Consider the following 25359-nt stretch of genomic DNA (forward strand, 5'->3'; position numbering starts at 1 on the left):
TGATGCCCTAAGACAAAGATAGAAGAAACCTCTAGAGAGTAGTCCCAGTCCCATGCAGTCTGTTTTGTGCCTGGGGTACCTTACCTCTTTTAAAAGTAACTGAACAAAAAAAAAATGTACTCCATGAGTATGCAAAAAGAATTCATAGACTTTGCTGAGCTCTCACCTACCTGCCTAGTATAAAGAGATACACCCTCAGGACACTTCTCCACCACCACTTCCGCTGATTTCTTCAACAGCAATGAAAATACTCCCTTCTGCTACCTCCTTGTATCCCTGAGTGTTGAATTCACCCTTTCTCACCGCCCTCCCCCTCACCCCTCACGCATCTGCTTTTCCTTTTTTTGGCTGCTTTTCCAACTTCCCCACTGACCTCTACTCGATAAAGTCTGTAAACACTATTGAACCATATGCCATCTCATGGCATGTCTGTCTTGAATGGGAAAAAGCTGTAACCTGCAGACTGATAGTGTTCATGTGGTGAGAAAAACTTTTGGAGGAAGCACTTCACCAAACACGAAGGTTTAGTTTGCCAGCCATAATTCAAAGGTTGTCATGGGGATTATAGGAGAAGATGATGGACTTTAGGGAGTACCATCTATTCCATTTTTATTGCTAGTTAACTATACTGACCTTTGTTGTTAGAAAGGACAAGTACTTGAGAAATCAGCTTTCTAATGTTTCCCCAACATTTAGCCAATTTAGTGACCATAACTTTGAAGCCTATAGTTGGGAAAACTAATCCATTGTTTGGTTTTTTAGAGGCTCTTTAGCACAAAGACTGTATTAAGAGGAAATTATTTTGGGGGGAAGGCAGGGGAAGCTTAGGCGTTTTGAGTAATGTTTTCCTTTTTTTAAGTTGGGAAATGACTGTAGGGAAAAGAAAACCTTTCTCAGACTGTTAAAAAAATTCCAAGGAGCCAGAGGGGTTTGTTGCTGCTAATCTCCGTCATGCTTCCCTACTCCCCCTCCTTTCTTCCTTGATCATAACTTGTGACCTTGGAGGCATGAAAGAATTTGAGCCCTTCCCCCATCCTGAGCATCTCCTCCTCCTCCTTCCTCGCCTGCCAGGGTCTATGTCAAAAAGAGTCCGTTGTGCAAAACTTTGAGCTACTCCCAGGAGGTGGTGGTATCGTAGGGAGTGCTTTATTCAACAGGCATGAGTGGCAGCAGTGGACAGAATGGGATTCAGAAGTATACGTCCCTTGCTAAGTTTGGCTTCTTTGACCATACTGAGCCCCCTAGAAGACCTGCAGGCAGACTCATCATGCATAGCATGGCTATGTTCGGCAGGGAATTTTGCTATGCTGTGGAAGCTGCTTATGTGACCCCAGTACTACTCAGTGTGGGCTTGCCCAAACGTCTGTATAGTGTAGTGTGGCTCATCAGTCCCATCCTGGGCTTCATGCTGCAGCCCGTAGTGGGATCAGCCAGTGACCACTGTAAATCCAGATGGGGCAAACGGAGACCCTACATCTTGACGCTGGGCATCATGATGTTCCTGGGTATGGCTTTATACCTCAATGGGGATGCTGTTATTTCGGGTAAGTGACCACCATGATCTAACCAGGCAAAAATAATTCTGTATCTTATTGTGAAATGGCCATAACTTGTTTTATGTGGCGTATAAATGGGACTTGGATCAGAACAGGTCACATCACATTTCCCAGACTATGAGGAAGCTGTTGGGGGCAACAAGTTCTAGAGTTTTAAAACTTCTTGATATCATTTAATACACCAGGAAGTTTCCATTTAGAAAATGATGTAGATAAATCCTAAATAGAATTATCAATTGAGTTTTTCTTTGAGCCTTTTTTTGTCTTTACTTCTACTTATCTGACCAACTGAATCAAATACATATTTTCAACTAACCATTATAGACACAAAGTTAATAGTGATTATCGTTTAATTTAAAGACAAGACAATGCTGGAGAAGTATCAGCATGTCAATCCAAGGGGGAATATTTGCAAAACCAAACTTCTACAATAGTTGTATCTCCTTTGCCCCAATCATTAATATGCAGCTTTACTAAACGTTTCATACAATGTTAAAATTGGAAGGAAGCTTACAGGTCTACTCCAACCCCCTCACTTTAAAGAGGAGCAGATGGCGACCCAGGGTAGTACAGACTTGGCCCAGGTTATACAATTCCTAGGTGGCAGAGACAAGACTCAGTAGTGGATAGAAAGTTTCATAAAGAAAGGGTTGAAGAACTTAAAAACAGAACATAATACATGTGGTACTCTTCTCTTTGACTGGATGACAGGGAAATGGGAGGCAGGATGCCTCCATGGATATTTTAGATGAAAACAAAGCCATTGCAACCCTGACAAGACTGTGCAAAACAGACTTTACTGAAAGCAACTGACTAGAGAGACTCCTATTTCCTTTTTTTTTTTTTTTTTTTGGAGGGGGAAGGCAAGACACTTGTGGTTAAGTGACTTGCCCAAGGTCACACAGCAAGTGTCTGAGACTGGATTTGAACTCAGATCCTCCTGACTCCAGGGACACTTGTTTCTTTTTCAGCTGTGATTACTAAACCAAGCAAAAACCTGACCATCTGGGCAGTTATCATCACCATGCTGGGAGTAGCACTCTTTGACTTTGCAGCTGATTTTATCGATGGCCCCATCAAAGCCTACTTGTTTGATGTTTGCTCTCATCAAGATAAAGAGAGGGGTCTCCATTACCACGCACTCTTCACAGGTATGGAAGGAAAGGACTTTGCTTTTTTTTCTTTTTCTTTTGTTATCCCACGAACAGGAGGAACTCTGTGGGGGGAGGAAGAGATACAGTGGCTGCCTTGCCATTTTATTTCTTGGCTTTGCTAATCTTTTTTAATGAATAGATCAGTTGATCTGGTGCCACTATCACGAGGGCCTTGTTTTCGGGTCCATTTTTCTTGAGAAGGTCAGCTTGTGACTGGGGCTCTCAGATTTTCCAGAAGGAGACTTACACAAGGATGTCCATAAGTCATATTTTCATTGTGAACAAAAAGCCTTCTGCTTTTTACATGTGTTGTGTAAAGATACAAAGTTTTCAGATTCCTATTTGGATGAGGGGCATACAAAAATTCCATACACTAAGGAGAATATGGGCATATAAACCTGCCTTTTTGAACCCCAGGGCTGTTCTCCTTCCTTCTGGGAGGTGGATATTAGCTTTCTTTTCCTCCTCTGCTCAATTCTCGTTCAAGGGATATGGAACTAAACTGTACATAAAAGATACCAGTCACCTCATTCATCTCAGTAATACTTCTTTCATACTAGACAATAATTAGGGATGGAGAAGCAAAAACCATTTTGTAAGAAAGGCATGTTCAGTTTCATCTTCAAGGCTAATAACCTGGGCAGATGTTAAAATATTGACAAGGATTCCAGTACTTACTGATTGTTTGACAGTGTTGTTTTTTACCAGCCTCTGCTGACTGGGGAAAATGCATCAATTCTAATAATGATCAAGAAGCATTTATTGAAGGACTTGCTGTATGGGGATGGGGTGGGGTCATAAAAGAGAGTAGGTCTAGAGGGACCCAGGTAGAAGTATCAGACACTTCATGCCTGTAAGAAATTTATAGTCTAGTTGAGAAGATTCAATTCAATTAAACAAATTTTCATGAAATAGCTACTTTGTTCCAAGTACTGTGCTGATTTATGACATTCACACATGGCATAGTCAAATCATACTGTTTTGTTGGTCAGTCCTTTTCAGTGATATCCAACCCTTCATGACTCCATTTAGGGCTTTCTTGGCAAACATATTGGAGTGGTTTGCCATTTCCTTCTTCAGTTCATTTTACAGATGAGGAAACTGAGGCAGATAGGGTTAAGTGACTTGCCCAGAATCTCACAGATCTTAAGTGTCTGTGGTCATATTTGAACTCAGGAAGATAAGTCTTCCTGACTCCAATAAGAAACTAAATAAATCCTAAAATGATTGGCAAAATGAACTGTCCTATATCCATTTGTATGAGTACTCCCTCTACAGACACAGATGATCATATTTTACTTGACTGGTTTTTTTAAGTTAGCTAAAATTTAATGCCCTAGGGATTAAATATTCTTAACTAATTCAGAGCTTTGCCCTAGGGTGCTGGGTGAAGGAAGGAGGCTGGAAAGAGAGCTGATAGTGATGTCCCTGTGCAGAAGCCCTCTAGGGCTTCTGCCTGGTCTTCAAAGAGAAAATATTTAAGCCCTTTACAGCATGAGAGAAGTTGTGGAGAGAAAAAGGAAGAGAGTTCTAGGGGTAGAATTCTGATAAACTCATACTTAGGAGCCAGAATGAGAAAGATGATCCAGAAAGGAGACTAAGAATATAAAAATGAGAAGAAAGTCTCCAGAAGGAAGGAGTGGTCAGCAAAGTCAAATATTGAAGAAAGTTCAAGAAGGATGAGAATTGAGAAAAGATTATTGGGTTTAGCAATAAAGGAACCCCTTTCCCCTTACAACCTTAGAGAGAGCAGTTTCAATCTGAAGCCAGATTAAAAGGGGTTAAGAAGAGAGAGAAGGAAAATAACAATGAATTTAGATACTTTTTTCTTTTTCATTTAATTTCTTTTCAATTAACATTTATTTATCATCTCCTTCCCTCTTCCCCACCCCAACTGGACAAAAAAGAAAAGAAAAAAAAAAGAAAACCATCTTAACAAATATACATAGACAAGCAAAGCAAATTCCCACATTGACCGGGGGATGTCTCTTTCTGCATCTTGAATCCCTCACCTTTCTATCAGGAGGTGGGTGGTATATTTGATCTTAAAAATTAGAAAGGGAGGGAGGAGGAATTGAAGAAGTAACTTCTCAGAGAAGATGGGAGATAATCAATCAAAAGCACAAGTGAAGTAGTTGACTTTTTCCAGAAGGACTGCCTCCTCTCCTGAGACTGATGAGAAGACAAAATAGGGGAAAACATTCAGGGGATTAGAATTATAGAATTATGGTGAAGTGCAAGTAAGGCCTTCTGATGAGAGGGAAGGAACAAAAGTAGTAGTAGTGGTTTGAGAACAGAAGAGGTTTGAAACAGGAATGATAGGATAGGAATTGTGACAGGTAGTTAATCAGGAAACATTAAATCGATTGGTTTACATCACTGAGGGCCCAGTTGAGATTAGACTGCAGACATTTTGAGTGGACTCTGTATGGGGACTTCCTCCATTTCAGAAGACTAAGAGCGAAAACGTGGCCAGTGGGAATAATCCAGGGTTTGAATTTGTAAGGGAATGACCAATGATAGGATGAGGGGGTAAAGGATTTGAAAGTAATTAACATTGTAAAGTTGAACTATATAACTATAAGCATCAAAATTGAGGAGGAGAAAAGTGAGATCAGAGCAAACAGGTCTGGGAAATCAGGAAAAGGTGGGAGGGGATTGACTGGAGGTTGTGATGAGGATGAAGAATAGGTTTGCGAGAGATGATCAGAGGAATTTGTGAGTTCTGGATTTTGGAGATTGACAACTTGTGGTGGTAAAGTCAAGAGTATTCCCTTGTGTGCCTGAGGGTTCTGGTCACAGGAGATTGTAACAGTAAGCATCCCGACACACACAGGGGGACCTGCTATCATAGTGATGAGGGCTGGGGTGGGAGGGAGACACCAACAAAGACCAGGATACCAGGGGCAGTTCGCCTGAAGGGAATTCGCAGACTCAAGCATTGTTGAAGTCAAGATAAAGATTTATTATACTTTTTTAGCTGGCAAGAGTTCTTAGGGAACCTGCAACCTTAGAGGGGTACAGGTAAAGTTTATATAGGATATTCTATAGTAAAACATGTGCCAAATATGCTAACTAGGTATTTTGGGGTAGAATTAGGGAGTGGTTAAGGAGTGGTCAGTTCTTAAAGAAACATGCTTTTTTGGTATCTAATGCACAGGTATTTTACCCAGAGTTCATCAGAAAACAGCCCAAGGCAGGACTATCTGGAGGCGTGGTTTTAGTCCTGAAAAGTCACTAAGTCAACTAAGGGTCAGGGCTGGCTCAGAAATACCAAGTTGTTCTCATCAAGGTCTTGTTAGACAAGATATTTGTAAGGCAGTATAGTAATGTCTAAGTCTAGGATACACATGATTGGTCAGAGAGTAGTAAATGTCTTTATGACCCAGTGCACAGCCTATTCAGGTAGTTCTCAGATGGATCAGACTAATAAGTTCCATAGTACAGCTGACTACCATAGTAGAAAAGGAGATAACGGTTGTTGCTAGGGTAGGCTGTGTCCTTGGGCTGGGGAGAAACTGCCAGGGATAGTGTTTTGAGGCTAGGGAGAAATGTAATTTTTAAAGAGAAATGTGAAGCTTAGCAGCTTCCCAGATTCTCATCTGGCACTCAAACATTCTTACAAAAACTAAGCCCCAAAGTAAAACCTCACCCTCAGAGTATTTATACACTTTTCAGCCAGAGGACATAACACTGACCCAGTGCCTCAATAGATAAAACAAAAGGTACTTGGGACCCTCCTACAAAACAACTCCCCTAATGGGCAGGCTCATCCATGGGTGGGGAAGATCTTCTTTAATCACCTTATTCAATCAGAGGCATTTTAGTAAAACAAAAACAGCAAAAGATTCTAATTTGATTGCCATCACTGAGATGAAATTGATGAACCAGCAACCAAGGTGTTTGAGGAGACAGCAGCATGCATGATGAAGCCCCTAAGCAAAAAAGTATGAAATGGGGTGGACAAGATTTTGGGGTAGTAGTGACCTTTCTTGAGAAAAGTGGGAGAATTAAGAGGAGGACAAAGGATAGCTGTCTCCAGAATCTTGATAAGTCAAAAGTCAGATGATGCCCAATTCCATGATTTGGAAAGGTCTCCTTTACTGGTAATCAGTAATACTGATGTTAGAATATAATCCATTTCTTTTTTATTTCTTGTGGTAGAGAGAGAGGGAACATTATTTAGAGTGCTTCATTTCTCTCCCTAAAGACATTATTCATAACAGAAGGGCCTGGGACTTCTGTAAATGTCTCCAAACTTTTAGCTTCTCTTCTTTGCTTACATATATAATATAGAAGGGAAAGTTGTTTTGTACTTTGCTTTCTTGGTTGTCATGACCAAAGTGGCCAGCCTTTCTTTACTTAGCTGAATTGGGCCTTAGTACCAGATAGTCTATTGCTGGCTCTGTACTTGAGACCTTTCCAGCACTATAGAATGTTAGAATTTGTGTTCTGCAAACAAAATCTTTTGAAGACCCAAAGCTCCTTCTATGCCATACGAGGCACCGTAATATATGCCCTTTCGCAGTTTCTAATAAATTATTTTTGTGGCCTATCACACAATGAGATAGTATAATCCCCATTCAAATATAATAATATTTTTACTTAGTTAATTTCCTAGCCATTGGATTTATCTTGGTCAGTTATATATAGAAAGATAGAGAAAGCGTTTATTAAGTGTTTAATATTGAAAATTGTTTTTACCTGTAATTAAAAATTTAAAGTAAGTTTATAATAAAAATAAAAAGAAACATTAAAAAAACAAATAAATACCACAGTTCATAAAATCAAATACAATCAAAGAATTGTAGATAGTATAGGTAGTATAGGTAGCTAGTATATAGTATAGATAGTATAGGTAGCTCAGTGCAAACTCAGTTCTACCCCCCAAAACTCCCCACACCTACAAACAAACAAGCAACCTAAAGCTCTCATTTTATTGGTAGTGGTTCAAGAGCGTTACTTTTGTATGTGAGAATGTGAATTGTCTGGTCCTGGTCTTTAGGTTTTGCCAATTTCAGTCACCTTCCCAGAGTACCACACTAACACATGTTTTCTGAATGGTCAACGAATGTTAGAAGCAGAATTATTTTAGACTTAGAGGGAAAGCGGTTATAGACAGGCTTTTTTTTGTTCTTACATGATCTGGGGCACAGGTCACATCTCTAGGCCTGTAATGTTTTTGTATTTTTTTGGTTTTAATCCCATTTCCTTTGACTTCTGGAATATCCTATTCCACACCCTTCGATCCCTTAATGTAGAAGCTGCTATATCTTGTGTTAGCCTGATTGTATTTCCACAATTTTGAATTGTTTCTTTCTAGCTGCTTGCAATAGTTTTTCCTTGATCAGGGAACTCTGGAATTTGTCTACAATATTCCTAGGAGTTTCTCTTTTTTGGATCTCTTTCAGGCGGTGATTGGTGGATTCTTTCAATATTTATTTTGCCCTCTGGTTCTAGAATATCAGGGCAGTTTTCCTTGATAATTTCATGGAAGATAATGTCTAGGCTCTTTTTTGGATCCTGGCTTTCAGGTAGTCCCATAATTTTTAAATTGTCTCTCCTGGATCTATTTTCCAGGCCAGTTGTTTTTCCAATGAGATGTTTCACATTATTTTCTATTTTTTCAAACTTTTGGTTTTGTTTACTAGCTGCTTGGTTTATCTCATCATCATTCATTTCCCTGAACTCAATTCTCTCTTTCAACCAACTATTTTGTTCATTGAGCTTTTGAACCTTCTCCTCCGTTTGGCTAATTCTGCTTTTTAAAGCCTCTTTCTCCTCATTGGCTTTTTGGACCTCTTTTGCCAATTGAGTTAGCCTCTTTTTAAAGCTATTATTTTCCTCAGCATTTTTTTGGTTCTTCTTTAGCAAGCTGCTAACTCATTTTTCAAGCTCTTCTATTGCCTGAGCCCAGTTTAGGTTCCCTTTGGAGTTCCTGGAGGCAGGGGCCTTGAATTCCTCTGACAGTGTGCCGTGTTCTTCCTCATCTGAAAGGATGGTAGGAGACACCTGTTCACCAAGAAAATAACCTTCTATGGTCTTATTTTTTTTTTGCTTTTTTGGGCATTTCCCCAGCCACTTACTTGACTTCTGAGTTTCCTCTCCACAGCCATCTTGCCTCCAGTTCCACCAAGCCAGCACTAGGGACTGAGATTCAGAGGCGCTTCTCCAAAGCCTCAGGGGCTTTCAGTGGGGGCAGGGCCACTATTCAGTGTGAGATTAAGATCAGCTGCTCAGGTGGGGACAGGGTGGCCACACAGGGCTCAGTTCCCTCAGGGGCTTTACAATGAGGTCTTCAACAATGGACACAGGCTGCTGCCTACGTTGGGAGCCCAGACTGCTGCTGCCACCTGAGGGTGCCTGAGTTATGGGGATACCCTCCTCCCTTCTCAGCCTGCTGAAAAAACTCTCTCACTGATCTTTAGCACCTGTGGGTTGAGGGATCTGCGCTGCTGCTAGAGATTCTGTCCCTGAATCCTGCATGGTCCTGCTCCTCCCAGTGCCATGCAGCCAAGGCTGGGCTGGGACTCCACTTCCAGGTGCGACAGACCTTTCCTGTAGGTCTTTCAGGTCACTCTGGGCTAGAAATCTCCTCCACTCTGTTGTTCTGTGGCTTCTCCTGCTCTAGAATTTGTTGAGAGTCCTTCTTTACAGGTATTTTATGGACTGTGAGGGAAGAGCTAGTGTATGTGTGTCTTTCTAGTCCACCTCATGTTTTTGTATTTTTTAAGAAAATCACAATCTTTCTCAGTCTGTTTCCTCAGCTAGGGATGATAATAATAGCACCTACCTCACAGAGTTGTGAGGATTCCATGAAATAACGTATATAAAGCGCTTTGCAAACCTTTAGCATTGTATAACCAAGTAGTAGTAGTAGTAGTTGTAGTAGAAGGAAGGAGAAAAGGAAGAAAAGAGAATGTATGTGTGTACGTGTGTGTGCATGAAGTATGCGTGTTGGGGGAGGCACGAATTGGATTTAAATTCTCTGGTGGTTCATTCTTGTCTTAAGATCTACACTGACTCAAAAGAAGCCATTGTTAGAGACGAACTTGACACACAAAAATGGTATCAAGAAAAATTTATTTAAAATGAAATTCAGGGTAGGGAAGGCCTACGTTCCTTCCCCTAAAGGAACAGGTACCTTCCAGCATGGTCACTGGAAGGACTGCAACCAGGTCAGGATGAGGCAGGACCTTTATAGAATTCTGAACTTTGGATTTCTCAAGATACTGTCCCCTGGCCATGTGACTTCATGTTCTTCTCTCTGTTAGGCCCTTCCTCACACAGCTCCTTGGACCTTCGAATTAGTTTCTGACCTCTAACCTGTCCATGCTAGGTCACAACCCCTATCACCTAGGAATGTGGACAACAGAACTTTCTTACTTCCCACAAAATCCCTCCCTCTTTCTTTATTAAAATTTCTGTTTCCACACCTAAATCTAATCCATAAATACCTCCTCACATTCTTTCCCCTATGAATTCTTCCCTTCATCCATCTCCCTTTTATATGAATATGGGAAGGGAGCAAAGTTGACCAATGCATTGACAAATTACAGGTTGCAGTCCTTTTGTTATAAGTACAGATACAGAGATTCAGATGAAAAGGTAAATTAATGAACTATCCATTTAGAGGTTCCGTCTCATACAGCAGATCTGGGGAGGAACATCATCTGATGCAGTTTTCTGGTCTGGATGCTCCTTCAAGCAGTCTTCATCACAGCATCTCAGCATCTTCTTCCCTTTATCTTCACGTAGATATGTAGATGTCCACTCTTCTACAAAACTGACCTTCATACAATTTTAGATTACCATTCCTATCACTCTTACAAAATCAAAATTGAAACTTTGGCTAATTGTCATGTTTAAGAAATTCATATTAAAATGCGGCTTTTACATTTTACATTAATTCAATATTCATTTCCCCCATCAGGAAGAGGAGATTTCACTAAGGAGTCAATACCAGGCTCCAGTACTTACATAAATACGATAAATAATCATTTTTAACATAGCACATATCACATCATAAAACAATTCCAATTTCTGGTCGTGTGATGCTTCTTTTGAAGCATATACAATATAGACTACAAACCATTTTTCTTTTAACATTAACTGAGACAAAATAATAACTATGTATGCTAGCCTCACAAGCCCTTTTCCTGATTGTCTTCCCACTATTACTAAGAATTAAAGGACCCTAAGTTATTGTTGTTGGTCTAAAGTCCTAAGCCTAATAGCTTAATTTTAGACTTAACCTCAGATGTTCCCCTACCAACAACCTATTATTCAATAGATCTGGTATTATGCTTACAAAACTTTTGATTTTAGGAATTTGCCATTAAAAGTAGGGACACTGCAGGGAAACAACATCTCCCTAACTTCATGTCATTTCCAGGCAGGAGTAGATTGTCAGCTGGCATTCAGCCAGGCTTAAAGTCTGCCAGGTGTCAGTGGGGAAATTGAGTCAGGGGAATCCTACCTTAGCCCAGGCTGAACAGCCACTCTCCCGACCTTATCATGAGATCACCTTTTTGCAGTTCATACCAGCATCTCACAGGCTTACTGGCATCATGGATCAGTGGCTCAGATCGCCTCTCTTGCTACCCACGCCTGGAGTTAGACTCAGAAGAACAGTCAGTTAATAGTCCCATAAAATCTTAAAATAGCAAGCTCCAAGAATCAGTTTCAGATATGACTAATTTCACATTGGCCAAGGAACATCTTTGAAGCAAGTCTTAAGTAGCTTACATGCCTTTTTATACATGTTCGAGTTCCTGATTAAATAACAATCATGTCATTGCTCTAATAGATTTACATCTGTTTCCCAAACTACTCTATCCCTTTCTAACTCTGCTCAATCTAAAAAAATGAGCTACAAATGTGATAAATTTAAACACTAACTTGAACTTATGTTCATGAAATGAATTCAAATTAAAACAAGCATTTAACTTTTCTATCAATGACAAATATTACCAGAGGCTACCTGCCTCTAAGAAAATTAGACTGAAATTCTTTTCCCTAAACTGAAAATGTCTCTGATTTAGTCTCAGTAATTAATTCAGTCAATTGTTTTAATACTAATTGCTTTTACATCATTTTGTAACATGTAAAGACCTCATTCCAAGTTGGGACCTTTGTCCATTACCCCAAAAGAGCTTTAGTCCCATTTGTCTAAAGCCCCTGGAAAACCTCACCTTGAAAACTCCTTGGTTTTCCCCATGTGAACTGGCTCTCCCAATGCCCACTCTATCACTATGCCCAAATCTCTGTTCTGCTTCCCACTCTTAATGCTACCAATCCAAATCTCCAGGTTACTGGCCACTCCCATCAAGACCATTCCTGGAGCCCCCAGACCACCTGGGGCTACCCTTTCTCAGTAAGAGACTCCTTCCCCAGAGTCCTTCTGTAGATAAGATACAATTAACTTTAAATCCCTGTCTTGATCTATGGAACAATGATACAACATCACCTGTACACTTTGGTTTCCTTTCCTTTATCTAATTATTCCCATTACATTCAGAAAGAATGTTCTCAGAGACTTTATCTTACATCTTAGATTTTAAATTTGTCCTAAAAGCCAATCACTGATGATCATTTCTATACATTTTCAAATTCTCACCAAAGCAAGTTCTATGTACAATCACCTCAGCTGCTGGGGCTAGCCTGAGGTCTGCTCCTTTCCACACATATACACACAGTGTACCAGCTTTAGGTTTTAGCATTAGAACTATAAATGGCAAACTTATAATTTTCGTAAGTGATAACAAAATTGTTTTAGCTGTGAATCCAAACAATAAATTTCAGATGACATCAATTGCATTTTCATATCATATAAAAATTATTGACAGAAGGATGGGCTGTCTTACCAAACTTCTCCATCCCTACCCATCCCTCTTCACCCTCCACCCAGGGCTGTGGCTATGTGGTGAACCTAGATACTTCCAGGCTGTAGGTGCTGCCCCTTCAATAGAGTAATCCCATCTTGGGTCACTAGTGGGAACAGCAGCTGCTCCTGGGGGATATTGTGGGGTCACCGCTGGCAAAAGATTCCCAAACTTTTGGGCTTGTCACCCAAAGAAAGCTTCCCTCGGTAGTGGGGTATTCCAAGTACCTCCCCAGTTTCTTTCTAACCTGAATGAGGTCTGAGATGGAACATGCACTGTAATTGTCCCACCAGAAGCAGGTACTTCCCTCAGGGGAAAGAAGCCCAGATGGCCCTGTGGAGATGGGGTTTAGGTTAGAGACAGGAAGTCCCACTTCTTGTAAGAGGGGCTGGAAAATGCTGCCTGAACTGGATTAGGCTGCAAGGCTAGGGGATCTGGCTGGGAAGGGGAAAGATCAGCTGACACCTGAGGAAAGGAAGGGGTCATCGGGGGGAGATACCCAGAGACTGCCTCAGGGAGAGGAACTGCAGAGGGTCACACTTGCTGGGGCTGGAGGAGAGGGCCAAAGCCCTGAGGGCCATAAGAAGGAGGATCATCCACAATGTCCGGTTGACCCCCATTGCTCCTTTGGAGGGGCAGTTCTAGCTCCAAGCATCTCACAATCTTTCCTGAGAACAGGGTCCTGAGAGAGCTCAACAAAAGCCACTATGTTGGAAACTTCTATCCATTTTCCTTCTAGGCACACAGTGTAATTATAACATAAGAGGATTCATTTTTAAAGTCCCTGAAATGAGCCATGCTTCCTGGCCCTCTAGGCAATACTGAGGCCAAAAAGTGTTGCAAAAGACACCAGCCCTTCCTTTTAAGTTTTTTAGAGAAACTAAATTTTTCCCAATTTTTTAAAGACAAACTCAAAGGCAAATTTTTGTGATTGAAGAGGATTGACTCATTCCAGGCATGGGGCTGGAAATCCCTCCCTCCATAAAGGAGGATGTGGGAGTAAGCCTTGGAAAAAGATACAAGAGAAAAGAAGCAACTGATGTTTCCCTAATTCCCTAGTGCCAAGGGAATTCAGAGAATTGGGTACACACTTCCCGATAGGGCATCCATCCTTGTCTATGCTTTGGAGGGTGTGTCCAGGTCCACGGCCTTGAACACAGCCATTGGACTGAAAACCTGAGTGCAAGACAGCCTTCTTGCTGCCTGACCTACTGGGACCTGGGGTCAGGTCCGAAAACTGCTTCCAAGGTGCTTGGAGAGGGAGAAGGAGAAAAGGAAAGGGAGAGGCTTCCATACCTTCCAGTCTTGACTGGAGAGGAGCTTTAGATCCTTGTCTCTATTTTCCAATCCTCACAAAACTTTTATATAACAAATTAACTTACAAATACAAATTTGGTAGGCCTTCCAAAAACCATACAAAAGATTTTACAAAGCATTTCTTAATACAACAAATATTTTCCTCCTTTAAGAAGAGTTTACAATTTATCACAACCCCCTTGAACCTAATTGACAGAAATTACAAGAAAAGACCCAAAACCAAAGCCTTTTCACATTTGGCCATAAGCTTTCTTTTATAAAAATACTTTAGTAAATGTTTGATTCATGACAAAAACAATTTTAGCTAAAATTTCCTTCTTAACAGCATAAATAAACTTTTAACATAATACATCCTCAGATGGAACAGGCTTGAAAATCATATCCATATATATATTTTTAAAGGATTCTCATTTTCTCAATAAGAATTCTACAAGGAAACTCTTACATATGTTTCATAACATCTCTTTTTAACCAATTCATCATTAATTTAACAATACAGTTCCTAATATAACAACATTAAGGTGAATTACCTAAAAATTTAAACTTATATAAGTTTACTTAAAACTTAAAATAAGTCATTAACTCATTCAGCTTACCACCATGTGAGCACACTCTATCACCTGATATCCTTTCACAGAGTCATCTCAAATTACATGATTTTTTTTTCTCTTCTTAAAATACTTCTTCACAACTTCACTACTTACTGAAACCATCTGCAATCAAAACCCTTATTTTCCTAAGACTCTCAATCCCATTACTCAATATTATCCAGCCTTCCTCCACATTTTAACTATAACTGTCTGCATTGGAATCCTCTTCCAGCTTAAATCTACCATTATATAGCAAACACCAATATTTTCACTGCTTATTTATAACCAAATATAAATTTCAAATTATCAAATTTCTATCACATCCTTTTAAAACCCCAATCTATATGTAACAAACTACAAATTTAAAAACTGTGTAACAATTACATTAGATTAATGATGCATCTAATATAATGATGGGGTTCAGATTCTGGGAGCCTCCTTGAGTTCCCCTTGAATCTTCCCACTTAACCTGGCCTTTCTTACTCAAATCTAATCTTCTCATTTGTTCTAACAGTCTCTGGAAGCCCATGGGCTTTTCCTTATCACTGTTCTCAGGTTTCTGTTGTACTCCCCACCCTTGATCCTATCAAAACCCCATTCGCCAGGCTGCTGACCATTCCCTTCAGAATTCTTCCTGGGTTTAATCTATCAAGACCATCCCTGGGACCCTAGAGGACCTGGCAACACCCGCTTCCAGTCCAGGCCCTCCATTGTCTGATATCTCCTGATTGCCTCCAGCTGCTTCCAACCCTTGACCAGTCCCATTGAGGTGCTGCTTGGACTTCTCAAGACCCTCCCTAAACCCCTCCTCCCATGACCCTAGACTACCAGACCACCCCGAGATCTCTCCTTTTTCTGTATTTAACTTCCTTCTCACCTCCATGAAGGCTCTCAGATTCAATCCAGCTCAGACTCTGTTTAGCTGAGATTCCATCTGGCCCTCTTGTGAATACAAGCGTTACAAATGCTTAAGCTCCTTAAGAGTCAACCCAAGGTGGCTAATCTTTAATAAACTTTGTTTTTCTTTGGTTTAAAGAAGTCTTGAGTCGAATTCATTCGAGCAGGACCCGGTGTGTCAGTATTTCGGAGTTCCCAGCACCCCTGAACCCCAACAATATGTCCATCCTTGTGTCAAGCCATTTACAATCATAAATGCCAAATAACAATATCTTTTCTGCCTAATCCTGATAGGAAGAGCATTCTCAGATGCTGCTTTGTATTCTTTTTTTTTCCTTAAATAAAAGAAAACTTCCCCAAAAGGACCACGTGGCTGGACATTTTCAGCTCTGAATAGCCTTTTCCCTCTTATTCTACTTCCTTAAATGCACCATCCTCTGGCTCTCCTCCCCCCTCCCAGGCCCAGCAGACCAGGTCTCCCAGTCTCATCCCAGCCTTTAAATCATATGGGGGGGAGGGTAGCCTTCCCCTTGTCCACGTGGTCTGAGCACATGGACAGCGTTGATGCTTCTAAAAGAAATCACTGGAATTCTAAAGTGAATTTCCAATTGTACACACATCAGATACATTGACCCAATTCAAACCTAAAGTACAGATTTTAACTTTGAGATCTCATTAAATCAAAACTCAACTTTAGACTGCCAGTACCTTACTCTGCTCATTTCCATTACAAAAGATATCCTCCTTTAGGTAAGGTAGGGAATGGCCTGCCGCTCCCATATCTGAGAAAAGACTTCCTCAGATTCAAAAAAAAAAAGTTTTGAATCAAATTAAAGAGCCTCCTTCCTTGCCCAAGCAAAAAGGCCTAAATAGTTTAATACTGACAAAGTGTGACTTCCAAGCATGAGGCCTGGGAGTTTAATAACTAATAGTAATAATTACAAATGACAGTAAACAACTTTAAAATTTTTAAACGCAATAACTTTTCATAACTTTGTCTACTGGTTTTGCAATCATGCTAAATATTTTCTGAATTGGGATGGGGGAATAGGTAATACAAGGTTCAAACACATCCCACCTATATTCCTCCCCTCCCTTTATATTTCGAAGGAACCAAATACTCACCACCTCTTCCAGCTTTTTATTCCTTAAAAAGAAACTTAGAGGTTAAAAGCCTAACAATTTAATTAAATTTAACAATTTAATAGAGCCACATTTTTTTTTTAAGTTGAATACTGTGCAAAGAGCCAAAATCTTTCATTTCACATTCACAACCTGGCTAGGGTTCTAGAATGCAGAAAGAATTTTTTAAAGCACGTTCTTAAAAGTTTTCAAACTTTCTATTAACAGCATTATCAAACCAAACTGTAAAGCATTTTTTTTCCATCCCTCCGGCCCACTCACTCCTGAGGCTGCTGCAATCAGGCAGAGAAGGAGATCAGCCACAGCCACAGCCACTCTGAGTGGCTGCATTTACAATTTAACAAAACACTTCACAGACACGCAGACAAACACAGAACAGATCGAACAATACAGATCCTCTCTTTTTAGAAAATAAACTAATTTCATATTAGACCGGTCAAAATTCAACTAGTCATCTCAATTTACTCTGACTCTAAGCCAACTCTAAGGAATTTAAATTCCTTTCTAACAACCTCACTCCAGTTTCAGGGACAAACACCTAGAGGCCCTGACACCAGATGATTTAGGGAAATACAGGTCAGTTGCAGGGCCCTAGCAACCACCATAGTTCTTTTGACTTGGGAGAGGATCGAATCCTCCCAATAACCCCAGTGGCTCTCCTCGCGGCCGTGACTCAAATTCCTGGGATTCTGTCCAAGTTTTCTCCATTCGCTTAGTGCCAATAAAAAACTTCTGGACAGGAAAAAGGGACCAACAAAGAGTTTGCTACTCTGAACTCCCCTTCCTCAGTAAAAAACTGATCCAGAGTGGAAGCTCCCAGGGTGACCTGATCTTTGCCCAGTATACTGACTTACGTGGTCTGCTGGCAAGGTTTTCTCCCTTCCTTCCTTCCTCTGAACTCCTGCCCGTGGTCCGAGTTGCTTGGACTGGAGATTTAACTTACAGAGACTGTAAAAAAAACTTTGTACAGGAGCACTCATCCCGTAAATTTAATCTCACTTCTTCCAAGACAGCAAGTTGAATGCCCCTCATTTGAGGGAGCTCCATGTTGGGCACCAGGTTTGTTAGAGACACATTTGGCATGCAAAAATGTTATCAAGAAAAATTTATTTAAAATGGAGTTCAGAATAGGGAAGGCCTGCGTTCCTTCCCCTGAAGGAACAGGTGGCTTCCAGCATGGTCACTGGAAGGACTACGACCAGGTCAGGATGAGGCAGGACCCTTATAGAATTCTGAACTTTGGATTTCTCGACATACTGTCCCCTGGCCATGTGACTTCACGTTCTCCTCTCTGTTAGGCCCTTCCTCACACAGCTCCTTGGACCTTCGAATTAGTTTCTGACCTCTAACCTGTCCATGCTAGGTCACAACCCCCATCACCTAGGAATGAGGACAACAGAACTTTCTTACTTCCCACACCATTGATCAGAAAAAACCTTAACACAATTTGGGCCAAATGGTAAAAATCCATACTGTCTCCTAGAAACCCTTTAATTTGTTAACTAGATTCAGGCTTGCTTTTCTGTCACCCCAGTTTTAGCTATGTTACTTAGCTGGAAGCCACCTTTAGCCTTAAGAGAAACTTATAAAACATACCTTAAGAGGCAAATAGTGGACTAGGTATAACATGTCAGAGACATGTGACTGCATGGTCTGACCACCCCCAGGGAGTGGAGTGGAGTATGGGAGGGATAGAACAGTGGAAAAAGCAGCAGCTTTGGACTCAAGAAGACCTGGGATCATATTGCAACTCTATTATTTACTATGTACTTGGCTTTGGGAAAGTTACTTTTATTCTTTGAGTCTTAGATCAGATTTATCCCCTGTAAAAGCTGGGGATTTGAATGAGTGACTTCTAAGGTTCCTTTCAGCTCTAGATCCTATGAGAAGGTCCTCCTTGGAATTAACTGGGGAAATCCTTTGCCCTAAGGGTCTTAACTTTTCTCTAAATCATTATTAAGCAGGCTAGTATAGCTGAAGTATAGAGTATATGAACAGGAGTATGATGGAGAAAGACTGGGAAGCCTTTGGTAAGTTAGCCCTAATTTACCTTTCTAGTCTTATCAGGCATTACATTCATCCATCTATAACGCAATGTGGCCTACTGGTCTTCTTGCTGTTCTCCATACGAGACACTCTGTCTCCAAGTCTTTGCATTGACTCTCCCCTAGGCTTAGAATATATCCTCTTCTCTCCTCTGCCTCTTTTCATCTCTAATTTCTTTTGGATCTCAGTCCAAGCAAAATCTGTAAGAGATCTTTCCTCATCCCTCCAGCAGCTAGTGCTTTCCTTTCCAAATCTCTATCTGTCTATCCAGGCATATGTCTATGTATGTTTACCTACATACATATATGTATATCTCTACGTACATATATGCATTTATATAGATTTGTTATGTATACATATAACAGATATGAAATATTTATATGCATGAAATATATGCAAATAAGTCATATATGCATATATATTTCATATACCCATAAATGTATACTTCCCTGGCTGGTCTGTAAGGTCCTTGAAGGTACAGATTACTTTGTATGCTAACCACCAAGTATGATGCTTGGCCCATAGTATACACAAGTCATATTATATACACTTCTTTATTAATCAGCTGCTTGATGGCCTTTGAAGGTCCTTCAAGCTTTGAATCCATTCACATATGATTCTATGACCATCCCAAACATCCACAAACATCCATCCATCATAGGTGGAATTACCTCAACACCTCAAGGATCCAGGATTCCAGTGCTGTGGGTAACATCTCCATAGATGTACAAATTTGTTGTTGTTGTCCAGTCATTTCAGTTGTGTCTCCCTCTTCATGACCCCATTTGGGGTTTTCTTGGTAGAGAGACTGGAGTGGTTTGTCATTTCCTTCTGCAGCTCATTTTATAGATGAGAAAACTGAGGCAAACAGGGTTAAATGACTTGCCAGGGGTCACACAACTAGTAAGCATCTGGGGCTGGATTTAAACTCAGAAAGATGTGTCTTCCTGACTTCGGGCCCCATGGTCTATCTACTACCTCACCTAACTGCCCTAAAGACTATACCCTACCCTGTCTTTCAGTCCATGATCTCCAGGAGTTTTTATAGCTAAGAAATCTTTACCCTTTAGCCCATCTAGTGATGATCCTTTCAGAACTTACCTAAATGGATCCTTGAATTACAGATATTGGGCCCTCATTCTAAGCTTCTCCAGTTTGGGAGAACCTACCAGAACTTGAGCTCTGTTGGCAGAGAGTATCCTGAGTCATTTCCATGTAATAAAGCACCCAAGTAGGACTTTAGTGGAGGCACAGATGAACAACCTAAAAAAAAATTAAACAGTCACTAAACCCTAAACTATTATTATGTCCTGGCCTTGAAGTCCGTATAGCTTCTAATTTATTTTAAAAAGAAAAAAGGATTAGAAGTCATATTTCATTGACTTTAATGCTGAAAGAGACCTCAGAGATTAATCCAACTCCTGAATTTTAGAGATAAAGGAACAGACCCAGAAAGAAGTGACTTGCCTGATATCATACAGCTAGGAGATAATAGAACTGCAATTCTTAACCAGATCCTCTGATCTTCCCATCCAGGCATCTCTAAAACAGTACACTGCCTCTCTAGAGCATCCTGGTTGAAATCCTGTATACATACATAAATGTATATATGTATATACATATATACGTATATAATTTGGGAGGGTCTACAAATGTATATCTAATACTCATAATTGCTTTGATTTTCACTAATTCATCAAGAAAGCATCCGCTTAAAAAAATCAGACATTGGAGTAAATGTGACTTCTTGGCGCTTCTCTGAGCTTACCCAGACGTTCAGTCTTGAGGATTTCCCAGTAAGTGAATAACCTCTACAACTCATGTCCCTCCCTCACCTAGAATCTTCTCTCTGGGACTATCAGAATCTGGATGATTTTAACTTCCCCTCAAAGGTCTGTAATTCTGAAAGTATTAGACTAACAGTACCGTATTTAAACAGAACATATTTATCCAGCAAAGTAATAGGCAGAGAATGAACTAGTTTTGCATCCCCTGTAGCAAGAGAGCCATTATTTAACTCACTCCCAGATGAGGGCCATTTCTTATGACACATCCCTCAGAATGGTCCTCACAAAAGACTCATAACACTGAAAGGGAAAGGTAGCCTGAGGCACAAGTTCTTCGTGTCCTCTTTGTCCTTCATTCTTTTTTCCTCCCTCCCCCTGGGGTGAGGAGGATTGTGTGTGGGCATGACTTCCATTTTACCCTTAGACCTTCACGGCAGAAGCTCTGCATTGCTCCTGTAGCCATGGAACTTTTCTCCCAGCAGTCATTACATCAGCTTCCATTTTCCTGAAGCTTTTGTGTCATTTTCATGGTCTATTCAGCAATCTGGGTTGTCCTTCAGAAGGCTTTGCTTCTCTCCTTTGTATCTATTCCTTGTCCTGTGGCATTATAGGAATATAAATCCCTTTCCCACAAGCACATGTACCTTCCTACCTTCTTCCTCTGAAACTTATAGTTGGAGGTGAGTGAGAGAAAATGAGGAAAGGCACAAGAAACTGACTCTTAATCCTACTGTTTCATTAAAATACACATACACACACAGATACAGAAAGAGATACACAAAGAGGCACAGAGAGGGAGGGAGGGAAGAAGAAAGAGAGAAAGAGAGAGGAAGAGAGAGAGAGAGAGAGAGAGAGAGAGAGAGAGAGAGAGAGAGAGAGAGAGAGAGAGGAACAGAAAAAAGAGAGACAGATATATAGAGAAAAATAGAAACTCATACCCAGAGAGACATAGAGAGACAGAAGGACATATAGAGAGATAGACAGACAGAGACAGAGATCACAGACAGGAGTCCAGTGAGAGAGTTACTGTGTGGTACAGCTAGAATTGTATTCTTAGATCCCTACCCCACTTCCATACCTCATCATATTGAATGGAAGTATGCTGGCTCTTATATTCTAGTATCATATACACCTCTGATGAGAACTATCCGACCTGTAGACTTTCTTAGGTTGGTAATAAATACAATTTTGTGTTAGTCATGGCTTTTGCTAAGTATCCATGGATTTCTTTATTTCTTGACTATTGCGTGTCTTTCTGAGAATTCAATTCAATAAACATTCATTAAGTACCTACCATATGCAACGTAATGTAGTAGGTATTAAGTACAGGGAGATTAAAAACCTTAAAGAGTTTATGATCTGACATCTGTATCCTGGTGTTGGTTCTTCCATAAACCCACTTTGTCATTTAATCTCTTGATCCAGTTTTCCAATCTTTAAAAGGAATATATTAGACTAGATAAACTCTAAGGCCCATTCTAATTCTGACATTCTATATAGTTATATTTTTGGATCCAAGTATTAAAAATGTAGTAAAATTTTTAACTAAGGAATAAATAAGAATTTTTTAAAAGACCCTTAGACCTGAAGTCTAGAGATGGACTGCTTTGACTAGACTAGACACGTAAGTGAAAAAGGGACTCTATTGAAGCCTTAGTTATCTTAGCCTTTAATCTTTCACAGTCAGTTGAATAATTCTTCATGCTTTGTGGGTGCTTTCATTTTACAATTGACTTCTGTTTCAAGTCTTTGAAGAGAATGTTAATTTTTACTTTCCCTACTCTGGGACAGCTCTAAGAGGATGTGGGTAGAGAAGAAACCCCCCAAAAAAGAAAGAAAGAAAACAAAAAGACCTCCCAGTCTTGCTTCTTTTCTGAGTGACCCAAGGCATGACGCTTAATCTCTTCAAGACTTTATTCTTTTCCTATTCAAATGACGGCAATGCTGCTATCATAGGACTTTGGAGCTGGATGGCAACTCAGAGATCATCCAGTCTGTTACTCTTCATTTTATAATTTGGAAAATTGAGGTCAGAGAGACTTGCTTAAGGTCATGCAGTAAGTTCATAACAGAACAAGGACAAGAATCCAGATGTTCAATTGCAAACTTGTCTTTCGTGTCGATATCTTCAGCACCTGGTACAATAACCTTGTACATTGGGGACTAGTCCTTTGATAAGGAACTCTGAGTGACAAATCTCTCTTTATCAATGTAAATGGGTGACTGCTTTGTAATTTAGAGTCTTAGAGAGTTGCTGACCAGTACTGAAAAGTTAATTGACTTCCCCAAGATCATGTGGCAAGTAAGTGTCAGAAACATGTCTTGAAAACAGGTCTTCCTGTTGGATAGAGGCAGCTCTCTATCCACTATGCCACATTGTCTCTTTTCAAACTTGAGATGAAGGAGGCAGTTATTACTTTTGTTGCCTAATGGTCACCTAGAAAGTGAGTAGGAAGGCAAATACTTGAACTCTGACCCTCTGACTCTGCTCTAGTGCTCTTTCTTCCATAATACCTTACTTTTCATGTTCCCAGGGCCATCATGAGCATTAAAAGTTGATTTTTGTCTAAACTGTTAAAAATGCACAATAATAAGTGATTTTAGCTTTTAATGAAATGGGTGGGTCCAATGCAAAATGAAAGCTTCTATCAATTCTATTGATTAGAAGGGAACCAAACCATAGGCAGCTACATACCAACATAATACCTGGAACCAGGCCTACCTGGGACAAAGAAGCAATCTTTTCTAAATCCTAAACTGGTTGGTTGTTGTCCTTCATTCAATCATGAAATTGATGTAAAATACTGATGAACTTCTCTGGGCAACCAAATTTTGACATAATTTTCCATAAGCCCTCAAGACTAACAGTGTCACAGGCCTTGGTCAGATCCATAAATGTTGGATACAGACCTCTGTTCTGCTCCTGGTATTTCTCCTGGAGTTGTCGGGCAGCAAAAACAATATTGATTGTTCCTCAGCCCTTTCTGAAGCCACACTGGCTCTCAAGTATATGACCATCTTCCAGCTGAAGGATCAACCTATTAAGGAGGACTCTAGCAAGAATCTTGCCAGTAACCACTAAGAGAGACCCTACCCTCTGATTGTCACAGAACAATCTATTCCCTTTACTTTTAGAGATGGACAATGGAGGCATCCTTGAACTCCTGGGGGATAACCTCCTCTGCCATATAACCTGGAATATTTCAGAGCAATGGTCCCCCTACCTAGTAAATCTCAGCTGGAATAGAATCAGCACCAGGTGCTTTGCCACATGAAAGGAGCCTAATAGCCCTCAAAACCTCTTCTTCAGTTGGAAGTTCAGTTAAGGAGGGAATGACTTCAACCTAAGGGAAATGGACAATGAACTCAGCATTGATTGATGATAGTCTGTTGAGAACACTATCGAAGTGTTCAGCCCATCTCTCTAGGATCATGTCCTTATCACTAATCAATGTGGCTCCATCAGCACTGAGTAGTTGTGATGCACCATAGGTTTTTGGTCCATAGATAGCTTTCAGGGAATCATAAAAGTACTTTGGATTGTTACTATCAGCATAAAACTGAATTTCATCTGCATTCTTACTGAGCCAGGAATTCTACATCTCTCTAAGCTTTGCATATTCTTTGTTTTTGATGGAATTAAATGTTGCCCTCTTAGAGATGAATGAGCTATCTTGCTGGTAAATCCTGTGGAGTTCTCGTTTTTCATTTAGCAGCTTCTGAATTTCCTCATCATTTTCATCAAACCAATCTTGCTGGTTCCAAGTGTTCTGACCCAGATGAGCAAATGCAGTGCTGTACACCAAATCTCTGAACACTGCCCACTCCTTTTCTGCTCTACTGTTGCCAACTGTGTGTTGGCTCAATTTTTCCTCCAAGTTAGCAACAAAGGGTTCACGATCAGAGAAGAGTTCTCATTTGTTGACATTAATTCTTCCGGTAGTCATTTTGCCTTGGGGTGGCACTTTTGATGAATATGAATATTTAGCTTGGAAAAGATAAGCCTGTGAACAGTCCAGCACTCTGCACCACAAATTGCCTTTGTCACTCTCACATCTTGTCTGTCTCATCTCCTTACAATCAATAGTCTATTAGATGCCAATGTTTGCTGCAAGGGTGTATCCATGAAGTTTTATTGTGTTTAGGTAAATGGAAAACAGTGTTTGTGATGAGAAAGTCATGTGATGCACAAGTCTTCAGCAGTAAATGACCATTGCTGTCACTGTTTTCAACTCCATTCCTCCCTAGGACTCCCTGCCAAGTCTGAAAGTCTGAGTCTACTCTAGCATTAAAATCACACGCTTCTCACTGGAAGCAGCAGTGGGACTTGGCAGTTCCCTGGGTGTCTAAGCAGCCCTTTAAGGATCACACTGCTCACCTCCTGGTGTGAGGAAGGGGGCTAGAAAAGGTGCCCTAAAAATTGCCTGCTTACCCAACCCTGACCTGATTACCGAGGCATGCAGGGAATTCCACTCTGTGATAGAAACACAAAAAAATGTACAAAATGTACAAAAACATCTGCAAGGATGATTCCACTCACCATTGGCACATGGAATGTGCGCACACTTATAGACAACACAAAATCCAGTGGACCTGAAAGATGAACTGCTTTTGCTGCAAGAGAACTCAACACGCATCACGTCCAAATAATAGCCCTGAGTGAAACAAGGTTGACAAATGAAGGTCAGCTTACTGAAGTAGGAGCTGGATAGCCATTTTTCTGGAGTGGCTGAAGTAAAGGGGAGTGCCATGAAACTGGTGTAGGTTTTGCAATCAAAACTAATCTGGTCAACAAGCTGAGGGTGAGGCAGAGCCCATTCATTGAATGGGCCTGTTTGAGAAGTGGCCAGGGCATGGCCCCTTTGATGAGGCCAGGAAGGGGAGGGACATCGGGCTGGGGGGGAGCCAGCAACAGTTGCTATTGATGATCACTCTAGAGCTAGGGGGATCCAGGGGAGCCCTTGGGCAGGGGCCCATTGGCGTCC

At 40.6% G+C, this 25359-nt stretch overlaps 1 protein-coding gene across 1 annotated transcript in view; it reads left to right on the forward strand.

Annotated features, from left to right (window-relative positions):
* The first annotated feature begins 59 nt into the window (after positions 1–59).
* SLC45A2 (solute carrier family 45 member 2) overlaps positions 60–25359 on the forward strand; it is a 68953-nt gene continuing 43653 nt past the window's right edge. Inside the window, exons 1-2 of the mRNA XM_072605882.1 lie at positions 60–1544; positions 2528–2707. Of these exons, the coding sequence (XP_072461983.1) occupies positions 1160–1544; positions 2528–2707 (565 nt within the window). The 5' untranslated portion in view covers positions 60–1159. The remainder of the gene's footprint in view (positions 1545–2527; positions 2708–25359) is intronic.

The sequence above is a fragment of the Notamacropus eugenii genome, chromosome 4 (assembly GCF_028372415.1).
Source record: "Notamacropus eugenii isolate mMacEug1 chromosome 4, mMacEug1.pri_v2, whole genome shotgun sequence".
NCBI classification, from domain to species: Eukaryota; Metazoa; Chordata; class Mammalia; order Diprotodontia; family Macropodidae; genus Notamacropus; species Notamacropus eugenii.